This window comes from Monodelphis domestica, chromosome 3 (genome assembly GCF_027887165.1).
Source record: "Monodelphis domestica isolate mMonDom1 chromosome 3, mMonDom1.pri, whole genome shotgun sequence".
Taxonomy (NCBI): domain Eukaryota; kingdom Metazoa; phylum Chordata; class Mammalia; order Didelphimorphia; family Didelphidae; genus Monodelphis; species Monodelphis domestica.
Window position 1 is genome coordinate 205,865,040 of NC_077229.1, and position 15,291 is coordinate 205,880,330.

At 35.8% G+C, this 15,291-nt stretch overlaps 1 protein-coding gene across 2 annotated transcripts in view; it reads right to left on the reverse strand.

Moving 5' to 3' along the window:
* ADTRP (androgen dependent TFPI regulating protein) overlaps positions 1-15,291 on the reverse strand; it is a 153,922-nt gene that overhangs the window by 32,800 nt on the left and 105,831 nt on the right. For both annotated transcript variants that reach the window (XM_056823435.1, XM_056823434.1), the window contains exon 4: positions 11,605-11,720. In XM_056823435.1, coding sequence (XP_056679413.1) covers positions 11,605-11,720 — 116 coding nt within the window. The remainder of the gene's footprint in view (positions 1-11,604; positions 11,721-15,291) is intronic.

The following is a 15,291-nucleotide window of genomic DNA, read 5'->3' on the forward strand; positions in this document are numbered from 1 at the left end:
ATTGTAAGTATCCAGAAAGAAATAGTTTGAATATCATGGAGCTTCAATCAGGATTACATAATATTTAGAAACTTCTATGTTAAAGGGTCTGAGGAGTTGGAATATAATATTTCAAAAGGCAAAGGAGATAGGATTATAACCAAGAATTATTTCCCAAATGAAACTGTGTTCAATCATTCAGCAAGAAAATTGATATTAATGAAATTTAGATCTTTCAAACATTCCAAATGAAAAGATCTGAACTGCATAGAAAATTCCATATTGAAACAGAAGACTCAAGAGTAGCATAAAAAGATAAATAGGAAAGAGAAATCATGAGAGATTTAATAAGGTTAAACTGTTTGAATTCTTATTCAGAAGTTAATACTTATAAAAATCAACATTAAGGCACTGAAACAGAATAAATGAGGATATGGGTATGAATTGACTATGATGGGATGACATCCAAAAAAAAAATTAAGAGATAAGCAAGTGAACTGTACTGGGAGGAGAAGAATTGGGAAAATAGAGTAAGGTGAGTTATCTTCAAAAACAAGACACTACAAGGCTATTACTATGGAGGGGAAGATGGAGGTAGGGCAATGCTTAAATCTTACTCTTATGAGATTTCACTCAAAGAATACACATTTAGTTGAATATAGAAATCTATCTTACCCTATAAAGAAGTAAAAAGGGATGAGGGATGAGGGATGGAGGAGAGAAATTATAGAAGAGAGGATGGATGGAGAGAGCCAGTGTTCAGAAGTAAACATTTGGGAAGGATACGGTAAAAAAAAAGAAGAAAAGAGAATAAACAAGGGGAAAAAAGAAGAATGGAAATATACAGCTAATTATTCTAACTGTAAGTGTGAATGGGATGAACTCATACATAAAACAGGAGCAGATAGCAAACTAGATCAAAAGTCAGAATCCTATGATATACTGTTATGATATAGAAATCACTTTAAAAGACTAATATATATTAATTTAAGGTCGCCAAGGAATTCAGCTATGTAATTCCAAAATGAAACACTGAAGTCAGCTGCCAACTTTTTTTATGGTGTTTTAATTACAAACAGGAGGAAGAAAGTATTAGAGGGAGAGAGAGAGAGAGAGAGAGAGAGAGAGAGAGAGAGAGAGAGAGAGAGAGAGAGAGAGAGAGAGAGAGAGAGAGAGAGAGAGAGAGAGAGAGAGAGAGAGAGAAAGGGGAGAGAAGGAAAGAGGGTTTTAAATACCCACTCTGCTCAGGATGAGCCAAAGTGGGCTTAAGGCCCTGGATAGGCAAGGCAAGGAAAGAGATCAGTCCTTACCACTCATGGGACCAATCTGGAGAAAAATAGTCTGCAGACTCCTCCATCTTCAAGCACCAGCCTCCAACCTACTCTCGCCCTCCTCACAGGAAGTCCCGAGAACTACAGAGGCTGTCCTCTACCTCACTTCCTGTGTCTCACATGTGCCAATGGTGGCTCTAGCTTGACCTAGGACCACCCAGAGGTCTGTCCTTTTTGCACATGTCTGTTGAAGGCCATATTCTCAAATAATTAAATCTTGAGTTTGGCTGCAGCCCTTCCTAATCTTGTTACCCTGAGTAGGGTGGAGATTGTAGTTTCCAAGACCTGATTCTGTTATTCCAAGTATCTCTATTGTTATTGATCAGGAAATAGCTAAATCTCATCTTCTAAAGAATGGTCTGAATAGGGTGGAGTAGGTTTGAAATACAGTCTATAAGAAACACACTTTTAGCAGGGAGACACATATAGAGTAAAGATAAGGGAATGGAGCAGAATCAATTGATGTAAAAAACCCAACAAGATTAGCAATCATGATCTTAGACAAAGAGAAAGCAAAAATAGATTGGATTAAAAGAGATAAGGAGGGAAATGATATCTTGGTAAAAGGTACTATAGATAATGAAGCAATACCATAAGAATATATGCACCAAATGGTTTAGCATCCAGATTTTTCAAGGAGATGCTAAATGATGTGAATCTTAAAACTGCTCAGACTCTACTTCAGAAGATTTGGTTAAGCTATTCCCCTTATTTTTAACAATGGAGGCTCTTGGTCAGGAATTTATTGAGAACTTTAAAATTACTCCACCCTGCTCAGACAGTACCTTAGGGGAATATAAAGTTGTAAACTCTTGATTGAACAATGAAGGTCCCTAACTCATACTTATAGTAAAGCTAGAACCTTAAGCTAGGCCTATTTTTAGATCTAATACAAAAGGCTGCTAAGTACCTATAAAGGTTAAATTAATCACTAAAAAGGTCAAGCAACTTACAAAAGGCAAGCTTAGCAAAAGAGATGTGAAATATTCAGAAGATATAATATACCCAGAGAAGGTGAGAACTAAAGAGTGATGAGAACTAAGAATGGGCAGTCCTGGGAAAAAGTGTCTTCTATGATTGGTATATGTGAAAATTTAGGTGGGATGACATAAGAGAAAATTCTCTTTAAAAGGAGCTCTCTGAACTCAGTTCAGAAGTTCAGGAGTTCAGAGGAGGGTCTCTGAGCTCAGTTCAGGAGTTGAGGATTTCAGTGAAGGACTGGAGCTTGCTTGGGATAATCTTGTGGTGAGTGATAAAGACTGACTCTCTCTCCCTTAAGGCTCAGGCCATTTGGCCTAGGCCCTTTCTACTATTCTCTCTCTCTCTCTCTCTCTCTCTCTCTCTCTCTCTCTCTCTCTCTCTCCCTTAGTTCCTTCATTTGTATTAATTAAAATCTCCATAAAACCCAGCTGACTTGGGTATTTTCATATTTGGAAATTTTCCCATGGTGACCACTTATTTTTAATATAAATCAAGACACTAAAAATTAAGTTTACAGTTTGGCTGAAACCTTTACAGTTTTGGCAATTCACAGTCCTGGCAACCCACATTTTCATGGTTACAATGATTTACAGGAGGAAAAAGATATTAAATCTATACTAGTAGGGAACCTCAAATTTCCTCTCTCAGAACTAGATAAATCTAACCAAAACATAAACAAGAAAGAAGTTAATAAGGTGAATAGAATTTTAGAAAAAATTATGTGCTAGACATCTAGAGATAATTGAATAGGAAGAGAAAGAAAGATACCTTTTTTTCTCAGTAATACATGGTACCTACATAAAAACTGACAGTGTATTTGGGCATAAAAACTTCACAAAAAAGGTCAGAAAAGAAGAAATATTTAGTGCATCCTTTCTAGGTCATAAAACAATAAAATAATAATTTTTGTTATAATTATATAATTTTTAAAATTAAATTAGAATTGAAATATTTTAATTATTTGTAAATTTTAATTATAATCATAATGCAAAAAGTACAATAAAAATCAAGAGAGGGCCATTGAAAGACAATAAAAAATAACTGGATACTAAATAATCTAATCCTAAAAATTATATGGGTCAAATAATAAATCAGAGAAATGATAAATTCTTTGATGAGAATGACAACACTAAGAAAATATGCCAAAATTAAAGGGATACAGACAAAGCAGTACTTCAGAAAAATTTATAACTCTAAATGTTTGCATCAATAAATTAGAGAAAGAATAGATCAATGAATTGGGTATGCAACTAAAAAAGCTAAAAAACAACAAATTAAAAGTCTTAATTAAACACCACATTGGAAATCCTAAAATTGAAAGTGAGATTAATAAAAATTGAAAGGAAGAAAGCCATTGAACTAATAAATGAAACTAAAACCTAGTTTTATTTAAAAAAAATTAAAACCATTGTTTTATTTTATTTAAAAAAGGAAAGAAGGAAATCAAATTACCAGTATTAAAGATAAAAAGGGTAAATTCACCACCAATGAAAAGAAAATTAAAGCAATTATTAGAAGTTACTTTACCCAATTATATTCCAATAAATCTGCTAATTTACATGAAGTGGATGAATATTTATTAAAATATAAACTTCTTAGATTAGCGGAAGAAATAGAATCCTTAAAAAAATCCCTTGTTAGGAAAAAATATTGAATATGTCATCAAGAAGAAATCCTCAGAGTTAGATGAATTCAGAAAGGAATTCTACTTAATATTTTAAAATAATTAGTCCCGATACTATAGAAACTATTTGGGAAAATCGGCAAAGAGGCCTATAACATTCCTTTTATGATATAAACATGGTGCTGATAGCTAAAACAGAAAGAGCAAAAACAAAGAAAAAACACTATACATAATTTCCCCTAAGAAATATTGAGGCAAAAATTGAAAATAAAATGCCAGCAAGTAGATTTCAGCAATATATCAAAAGGATCATTTACTATGACCAATTGAAATTTATACCAGGGATAGAGATCTGGTTCAATATTAGGAAAATGATCAGCATAATTGACCATATCAATAACAAATCCAATATAAATATGATTACCTCAATAAATATAGAAAAAGCTTTTGACAAAATATAACAATTATTATTAAAAAAAAACTAGAGAACATAAGAATAAGTGGAGCTTTCCCTAAATGATAAGTAATATCTATTTGAATCTTCAACATTATTTGTAATGGGGACAAGCAAGAAGCCTTCCCAGTAAGATCAAAGGTGAAGCAAGGATGCCCATTATTACCACTATTATGCAATATTGTATTAGAAATACTGGCTACAGCAATAAGAGAAGAAAAAGCAATGGAAAGAATTAGACTAGACAATGAAGCAAAGCTATCACTCTTCGCAAATGAGATAAAGAATCCTAGAGAATCAACTAAAAAATTAGTTGAAATAATTAACAATTTTAACAAAATTATAGAAGATAGTATGATGGCATACTTAGAGAATGCTGGAGAATAAACCAAAAAAAAAATTAGCTGAAATAATGAACAACTTTAGCAAAGTTATAAGATATAAAGTAAACCCACATAAATCATCAGGATTTCTATATATTGCCAAACCACAGTAGCAAAAGATAGAAAAGGAAATTCCATTTAAATTAACTGTAGATAATATAAACATTTGGGAATTTACCTGCCAAGAAAAACCCAGGAACTATATGAATATAATATAACAATAATACTGATTGGATTTGAAAAGTGAAGGAGATTGAAGAATCAAGGCTAATTCTAAGGTTTTAGAAAGCACTGGTGGTGTTTTCAAAAATTTGAAGTCAGAAGGAAAAGCATATTTTCAAGAAAAGGTAATCATCTTGTTGGATATGTAGAATTTAAGGTGGCAAGAGGCCATTTGGTAAAGATTTCCTCTAGACAGTCAGAATCCATATCTGTTAGATTTGGAAGTTAGTGGAAGATTTGGAAATTAGATTTGGAAGTCATGGGAATGAATGAGTTAATTGATTGGGATATGGAAGGGCTAGAGGAGACACACACGCACAGACTCAAACACAGTCAGATACAACCAGCAAGCAATGATGAAAGCTGTAAGATCAGATTCTGTCTACTATAGCTTCTCTGAATTGCAGGCAGAGCTGAACTTGCTTTCAATTCTCATTCCCAAAGGAGGATCCCTTGAGGGACAAAGGGTAACCTAGCAATGAGATTGCTAAGGGATAGACGCTAAAGATAAGACCTGGGAGAACCAAATCCTAAAAAGGGTGAGGACAAAGGTAAGGAACCAATGAAGGAGGCAAGCAGAAAGAGAGCCGGAAGGAGGTCAGTGTCTTGGAACCAAAGGGAGGACAGAGTGTACAATAGAAGGAGGTGATCATCAATGTCCAATACTACATAAAGGCCAAAGAGAATGAAAACTGGGGAAGAGGCATTGAGTTTGGCAATTAGAAGCTCATTAATCACCTTTGAGTGAATAATTTTGGAAGGCTCGTAGGAAAAGAAGCCAGAATGAAAGAGATTTTTGTAGAGAGAATGGATAGAGTGGTTATAAGCTAATTTTTAAATAATATTTTGCTATGAAGGTGAGCTGATAGATAAGACAGTTACAAAGTGCTAGAAAAAATTCAAGGGAAGGATTTTTTTTTTAGAACTGGGGAGGACTGAATATATTTGTAAGCCAATGGAAAAGGGCCAGTGGAGAATGATAGATGCATGAGAGAAAGGAAGAAAACTTATGAGAGATAGGAGCTTTCTGAGATTAGAAAGAACAGGAGGTGGGCATAGTAAAAGGTAAGATGGTATAACTACATCAAGAAATAATTGAATTTGGAGTCAAATGGCATGAATTTTAGTCATGGCTCTACTACTAGCTTTGTGAATTTAGAAATCATGTTTCTTCTGTGGGCCTCAAGAATTAGGAAAGATTTAGGCTGGAAGACTTAACAATAAAAATAGAAGATTAAGGGATTTGTGAAAAGCAAGGAAAATTTTGTAGTAACTTGCAGAGAGCTTTGTGTTTTTGTTAACAAAATTAGTACTGATGTCTAAATAAAGGACAGGTTGGTGTCTCTACTCAAAGAGAAGATTGAAGGAATGTAAATCACTTTTCAAAAGTTAAAGTACTACATAAATGTTTTAGTTTAGCCATTTTTCAATCATGTTTGACTCTTCATAACCCTATTTGTTTTTTTGTTTTTGGTAAAGATACTGGAGTGGTTTACTGTTTCCTTCTCCATCTCATTTTACAGATGAGGAAACTGAGCTAAATAGGGTTAAGTAATTTGCCCACAGTAACATGGTTAACTAAATGTCTGAATTAAATGAATCTTCCTGACTTCAGACCTGTACTCTTTTATACCATCTAGTGGGGGTATGGTCCTCCTTGCTGAGGAGGACCTTAGCCCCCATTTACTTTCCTGACTTCAACAATATGGAAGGCTGTAGGTTAGATTAGAGAGGACAAAAATCTGAGCCAAGGAGACTAAAGTCTATTGCAATGGTCCAGTTGAGAGAAGATGAGGGCATAAGTGAGAGTGGTAATTGTGTGACTGGAGAAAATAGGACATGTAGCACAATTATTTTGGAGATAGAAATGACAAGTTTCCAGGATGTATACAAGATGTAACAGAGAATCTTCCAACATTGTAAAATTTGATGGCCACTCCTCACTGCTCAAGTAGGGGACAAGTGATATTGCCAAAAAGGAATCTAGAAATTGTTGCTAGGGATTATGAAATTCTTGGCAAGAAACTACAGATATTAAGGATGCAGGTGATATTTTCATCTCTACTGCTGGTTGAAGGGAAATGTTTTAAGAAGAGAAAGGAAAATTTGAGATGTAAATAGCTGATTAAGAAGAGATTTGAGAATGGATTTGGATTTTTGGACTATGGTTTAAAATATAAGAATGATGAGATCCTGAAAGGAGGGAGACTTCCTTTAATAAGGACTAGTCAATTTGAATTTTCCTGGTGTTTTAGGAAACAAAAAAATAGATCTTTGAGTTGAAAATGAAGAATGAGGGAGAAAATTGCCCATTTTCAAAACATTTTATAGTTGTAGGTAATAGGTACAACATGAGTAGAAGAATATCATGAAAAAGTACCAGTAGTTTATGAGACAATATATGAAAAGAGAATTTTGACCTCCAAGGGTTCTTGTTTGTAGATGTTAATGTCTTTTTTTTTTTTTTTTGGTTATCAAGCTCTAGATTATTACAGAGATTCTTTGGTGAAATCCCTGATTACTCAAAAAGATTATCTCAACAATTGATGTGGGGAAAAAATCCAGTGGAAGAACAATGCTTATGCTACTTTAGTTGGATGGCCAGTCCATTGAGTTAGTTCCTTAATATATATTTGGGACAAGCATTGTAGCTCAATATCAATGAGATGAACCCTGAATTGAATTGGAAGAAGGAAGCACGCTAGTTTGCATTTGAGAAATTGCACAAAGCTTTTAATGATTCCAAACTATTACTCAATGCAAGAAAACATCCTTTTGACACAGAAATCCTACCAGCAGCTGTATATGGATATGGATACTGGAATATCACAATCTCCAGAGATTCAAAGTTATGAATGACCCAATGGTCAATGGAGAGATACATGGTGTGTCCATTGCAGACATGCTTCTCATGTCTTTTTCTCTGGATTCACCTTGGGTCTCTGCATTCTGATAGGAGAACCTTTGACTTATCTTCCCCAGAACCAGCCTCTCTCATTTTCAAGTCATTTTCCATGTTTCTACATCTATGCACCTCTTTCTAGCTCCCCTTTATTGAGATGTCTTCTCATAGTACAATAAAAGATCTTTGAAAACAAGGATTAACTCAATTACTTATATTTTTATCTCTAGCTCTTAGTATAGTTCCTTGCACCTAGTAAATGTACTATTCATTCATTCATGGTGGACCCAAGTCAATTATAGTATATATCTAGTAATTCCCTGAGCATGAGAAGTGGCAAGAGAAATAAGTGGGGCTTCCATTTATACAGGTCTTTCAGGATAGCAAAGTATTTGATGTACGCACATTATCTTGATAGAATTTCACAACCCTATGAAATAGGTGCTTTTATATCCCCATTTTATAGTTTAGAAAACTGAGCCTCAGAGACATTAAGTGACTTGTCCATGAGAAAATGACTAATAAAAATTATTACCAAAATGCAAGACCAGAAAAAGAAGGTAGGATAAGTGACTTGATCTAGAGATCATAGATGGTCAAGTTAAATGTTCTACTTCTAACCACAAAATGCAAAAAGAACCCAGAAAGCCATAGCAAAAGTCCTCCATTGTGTTATATGGAAGCACCATGAGAGAGCATGGACAAAAATGACATAGAATGAGTAGGCATAAATAAGTTCACACAAATGGAGAGAACTGATGTGATACTGGTTCCAATGAAGAACATATATGAGAGTATATTCAACTAGCTCAATAAGGAATGCTTACAGAGTATATTTAGACAACAGCAAAGTATTTGACAAAGTCTCTTTTGCAAAAGAGAGATATGTGAGTTATATAGCTATACAATTATACAAATTCTGAACTGGTGGAAATTGTATATGCAAAGGGTAGCCATTAATGGGTTGCTGAAAGCTTTCAGTGGTCTTTAGTAGTGTGTCCAATGGATGTGGCAATCTCTGAGCTATCAACATTTTTATTGATTTCTACGTGTTAGGCTTATCAAACTTGTAGATGACACAAAGTTGGGATTGAATGGGAATATCAAGAGCTAATGAGCTAATGAAAGGATATACAAATTGGATGAATCAAACAAGAAGAAATTTAGTGGAGATTTAAAAAATTTAAATATGCAAACTCAAAGTGAGGGCTACATAGAAGGTCTACATAGCTAGGCAATTTGCAGGACAAGGATATGAGGTTTTCATGCACTGCAAGGTCAATATGAGTCATCAGTATTACATGACATTCAAAACAATCTAACGCATTTTTCGGATGTACTAAGGGAATCAGAATCAGTATCCAGAATTAAGGAGGTGATGGTACTACTTCATTCTATTCTGGTTGGACTTAATCTGTATGGTTGTGCTCAGTGCCTGCTTCTATATTGTCCAAAAGACACTAACAAGCTGGTGCATGTTCAGAGGATAACATGCAAGGATGGGGAAGGGACTGGAAATCATTTGATAGGATGATTGGCTACAAGAAGTAGGGATTTTTATCTTGAAGTAGAGAAACCTTAAGGGAGATATGATAACTATTTTCAAGTATTAGAATATCTTCCATATTAGAAGAAGCATCAGATTTATTCTCCATAGCCAAGATGATTCTATATCCTAGAATTATAGGAACATCGGGTAGAAGATTCAGAGAGGTAAATTTAGACTTAATAATAAGAAAAAAAAACCAGTAACAACTTCCCAACAATGAATTCTATCCAAAGGTGGACATTTCAGGAGGTAGTAAGTTCTGTTTAGCCCAATATTTTTCTGGAGGGACCAATGGATTACTTGTTGAGGGTTGTAACAGGAAAATTATTCAAGTACAATTTAGAATAGATGACCTCTGGGGCATCACCTGACTGAGATTCTGTGATTTTGTTTTCCTATGAAGTTCCTCTCCTATTCTTATGAATGTGTATGTCTTGGGGGTGAGAAGGAGGACAGGAAATAGAAAGAACTACTCTCTAATGGAGAGAGCTTTAAGACTTTTTCTATCAAGAAATGGCCATGTTCCTAATAAAATGAGGAGGTAGAAGATATTTTGGAAAAGAATTTGAAGATGTAAGAGTTTGTTTGTTTGTTTGTTAGGTATTCTAAATGGTACAGTGAAATCAGATAAAGGAGGGAACCTAGGCTTAAATGGACCTGGAGCAGAATAAAGCTCATTTGAACGTAGATTATTCAATCTATAAGGAATTTATTAAGTACCCACAAAGCACCAGACAATTTGCTACGTTCTGGGCCTACAAAGAAAAATGCAAAATTGTTCCTTTGCCCTAAAGAACCTTACTTTAATAGAGTGGACAACTTGTAAATTTATAGGTATATGCATATTTTTTATATGCAGATATAAAATAGCTTTGGAGGGAAGACATTAGTAGCTTCAGGGTCCAGGAAAGGCTCTACAAAGAAAGAGGCAAATTAAACTGTTTTAAAGGAAACCAGAGATTCCAAAAAGGGGAGGTGAAAAGGAATTCCAGGCATGGAAAACAGGCCTTGTTGGGATAGGAAGCTTGGAGATAGAGTGACTTGTATAAGCAAGTATGAATGGACTATAGTGGGCATATAAGAAAATGATACATGAAAAGGTTGTAAGAGATGGAAAGGTCAGGTCAAGCTTTGTGACATGGTCAAACAGGAGTTTTATCATCAACCTGAGAGGTAAAAGGAAGATTAGTGAAGAGGGGAGGAGGAATTATAAGACTTTTGAGTTAGGAAAATTATTTTGGTGGGTGAGTGACAGATGGATTGGAGAGAAAGATGGTTTGAATCAGGGAGCCCAGTTAAGAAAGCTTTGTAGTAGGGGGCAGCTGGGTAGCTCAGTGGATTGAGAGACAGGCCTAGACAGAGGACGTCCTAGGTTCAAATCTGATCTCAGACACTTCCTAGCTGTGTGACCCTGGGCAAGTCACTTAACCCCCACTGCCTAGCCCTTACCACTCTTCTGCCTTGGAGCCAATACACAGTATTGTGCCTTGAAACCAATACACAGAAGGTAAGGGTCTAAAAACAAACAAACAAATAAATAAAGAGAAGGTAGGAATATGGATGTTGGTGTTCTGGTTGCATCCAGAATGGCCTTGTACTCTTATTGATGGTGGCTCTTGGGGTAAGATTCCTGGGGCAGCTGGAAAAGGAAACTTCTTAGCCAGTTATTGCTGTTTATACCTTCATCCTTTCCCACCTGTGGCCCTACCCTTTCAAATCTCTTAGGAATTTTCTTACCTGATGCTCATGCAAATCAACTCACAATGACAACTGACTACAGGATTGAACAAAATCTAGCATGAACAATTCTAGGGAAAGCTTTATATGGAATAAGTTTAAAGGCATTGGTTCACTTAGCAATTCAAATATTTTCATTACAAACTGAGACAATGTGCAAAAAGTGGGATTGATGGAGGGTTGGGGGAGCAAAAACAATTGTAGCATTCAAATGACTAATTCTGCTTCAGAGGGGGAGCATATGTCTAGAATTGAGAAGCAATGTGTGTCATGTTGTTTTCTTAAGTCTCATAATTAAAAAGAAAAATGTTCCTTGACTGAAAATTCAGTGATGGCGAAGTTCTCTGAGCCTAGATGTGAGTCACAGTGGACAAAGAGAGATCTAGTAGATTTGAGCAAAAGGTGAGCTTTAATCATTCAAAGAAATTCCCAAGGCTCTTACCAGCTGATGTAGGCAACACTAATAAAGCTTAAAAACACAAGTCCCGTTTTCCTGGATGGATATTGATGATGATTGATAAAGACCTCTGTCAGGGAGATAGGCAACACAGTTGTATGCTAGAAAAGAAAAAGAAGAGATTAAAATAGGAACTGCAGTAACATTATGAGTTGTACTGAATTGAATTTCAATCATCATTTTTCTGCCATTCAGTCTCTTCTTTATTCAGCCATTAGCCTTTAAAAACAATCCATTTGGTCATGTCAAGAATCTAAAATGACTCTCTATTAAGGGAACAAGCCATGTTCAACTGTCTGGCTCTCAAGGTTCTTCAGAATCTGGATCCATACTACTTCATCAGTCTTATTTCCCACTATGACGCAAAGAGCCCATCATAGCCTGTCTCCTCATTGACCTTTGGGCTTGCCGTCTTCATTCTTACCTCCATATTCTTTCCTCTGATATTATTCACCCATCACTCAAGCTATTTGTAAATAAGTCCACTGTTGCAAGGAATGAGCAAGAATTCTATTTTGTCCACAAAAGCCTTCTTTGACCACTCTATTTCACTCTGATCACATATTTCTCTGAAAACCTACAGCTTTTAAAATCTATACAACACAAATGAACTATTGAATTGTTCTCTAATCCTTTCATATTTGCATCCTGTCCCCTCAACCAGATTAAACTCTTTGAGGTAGCAACCATGTCTTATGCAGAACTCTTTCTCACAATGACCCTGTAAGGCGAGGAGGACAATAATATACTCATACTCATGTTAGAGTTGAGAAAACAGGCTCACAGAAGCCTTTTTCCAAGGACGACACAGTTTATAAGTGGCAAAGCAGCAATTCAAGCTCATGCCTTCAACTCCAATTCTCCTGTCCTTTCCACTACATTATTTTGGCTCTAATTAACCACAAGGTTTCTTGGGAGACATAATACATTGTAGTTCCATAGATATTGAGCTGAAAAGGCCCTCCAAAGTCATCTAGTTTAATTCCCTTATTTGAAATATGAGGAAACTATATATAGCACAAAGAGATGGGGTATTTACTCAAGGCCATCTAGGTAGCAAGTCAAAGTAGATAGAATGGCAGGCTTGGAGTCAGGAAGAACTGAGTTCAAATCCAGCCTCATACACTTATTAGCTGTGTGTCCCTAGGCAAGTCACTTAACTTTATTTGTGTCAATTTCCTCATCTGTGAAATGAACTGGAGAAGGAAATGGCAAAACACTTTGAAAAGAAAAACCCCAAATGGATTCACAAAGAACTGGACATGACTGAAAACTACTGAATGACACCACCCAGTTAGTAAGTGGTAGTACTGCATTTGACCTCAATAAGCTCCCAATGTTCTTTTCATTGTCTCTGAGTTGGACTGAGGTATAATCCTATAAGTATATCCTGTATTACTGGTACTATTATTTCCATTTTACAGATGGGGAAACTGAAGCCAAGATAAAGTAAAGTGACTTATTTATATATATAAAGTAATAGCAAATAAAGCATTCAAGGCTAAATTTGAACACAGGACTTATGACACCAGGTCTAACACTATAGTATGCCAATCCTCTATCAAAACCAACTCTCTTTAACAAGGAGACCTCAGAAATAAAAACATTGCCACCACCCTCCAACTTCAGTCCCCAATTCAGCTACCTGTAAGTCCATGAAGTTCCTCTCTCTGTCAGAAAGCCAAAAGGAGTCAAGTTCTATTAAGAACCATTAACTCTCCCATTATACTTGCCATTGATCTAACAGGTTTTATGAACCCTGCCTACAGTTAACAGCTTCCGTTTTGTACGTTAATGGTCATTGGCAATGGTATTCCTGTGGAATCATGTAGTACATTCGCATTAGAAGTAAATGAGTCTGCAGTGATTAATGTTTTAACAACAAATACCACAGGCATGCATGACTGGTCACCTATTATAAAACCCTGCCCTTCACTGGTGACATTCAATTGGTTTTCTAAATGAATTCCTCTTAATGGCTTCTGGGAAGTTCACTTCAGTGATGTCATTAGTGCTGGGCCATATACTGTGGCTTAATACTAGTAGAAAGGGCTTTAAAAGCATCTCATTTTCTGGTTGGGGAAGAGGGAAGGAGGAAAGGCAGAGAGGAAGCTTGCACTCTCTTAGCTTTTTTAAATATTGAGCTGCTGTGAATAGCCAAGCATGACGCAGGAAACCTCCCAGGAACCTGAGTGTATTGGTATTTCTGTCTGTGGCAACAGAATTCAGTACAGCCTGTATCACGAAGCATATGTTTTTAAAAATGGAGGAAAAGAAGAAGAAAGAAAAGAAAATCAAATCTGCTCTCAGCTTCCAAAAAAAAAAAAATCTAATCATTAGGCTGAGATTGACACAAATTAGAATGCTGCCAAAAATCAGCGAAAACAGTGACTCATGCTGTATTTCAATTAACAGTTTCTCAGTTTCCCTCATAAACAGGGAAGCTGACAAAAATTAATTATCTCTGAGGGGGTAAAATATTTCATTCCAAAGTAAACAAAACATCACTTGCTGAAACAATAGTGTATAACAGCGGGAGGAGATGGAGGAAAGAGATCCATCTTTCTTTCCTTGTCAATAAAACTATCTGCATGGTGGGACATGTTTGAGATTTCTGTCTCCAAAGGTATCAGTAATGGAGAAACATGGGAGCTTTTCCCACCTTTATCCTGACAAATTTATTTTAAGAACAGCTTTATCTTCTACCTCTTCTACTGTGACTAGTTCCACCTGGGATTCTTGGGGGCAAAGAACTATAGATGCCATCTACTTTACTAAGGATGACTATGTCAGGAATCGTGCTGAGGCATCCAGTTATAAAAGAGTCATGAAGAGGAAGATCCAGGCTAAGAGGGATTGTTACCAGCCTCCCCTAGGCAACTCATTCTTATAGGGAAATGCTTGGGGGTAAGAAGACTATAAATGGCTAGTGTAAGCAATTGATTTGTTAAATATGATTTACTAAATGTAGGTGGGGAAAGAAGGCTGGAATTTGCCAAAAGATCTGTTTTGCTGGCCTGTTATACAGTGGGCAGCAAAGTTTCATCATTGAACCCATGCAGCTCCTCTGAAAGCTCTAACCCTAACCCACTTCTACATCCTCTATGGACAAATCATTAATGTCAGCCCAGTCTGGGCATTCTCTTGAGTCCCCAAATTTCACAGAAATATGTGCAACAAATGTATATTAAACACATACCATGTGCTGGGCAATGTGAATAGATGTTGGGGAGAGACAAAGTTTAAGTGAGAAGAAGGTTCTTAACTCTTGGAACTTAGTCTAGAAAAGGGATAGGGCACATATTCACATAATAATAATATAATAAATAGTCTTTCCCTTAAAAAAGGAAGCACTTCATTTTCTCCACCAAAAGAAACATATGAGGTCTGGATGTTTTTGAAAAAAATCAGATATCAATATTTCTGAAAGGGTTTTATGTTCTCCCTACATGCCACTCCCTAGGAGTTAATGTTCCCCATTGAGTGGACCAATAGAAATTGGCATCAGGATCAAGATGTAAGTATCTTTAGCTTTCTGCTCTTGTTTTTAATTAGATGCCTAAAAATATTGCTAGCTATGTCATCTCCTACCTTCCCAATTCAAACCACTCCATTATCAAGAATAATCTCCGGTGATGTTTGAACAGCCCTTTCCTTGTGTATCTGAGAGGA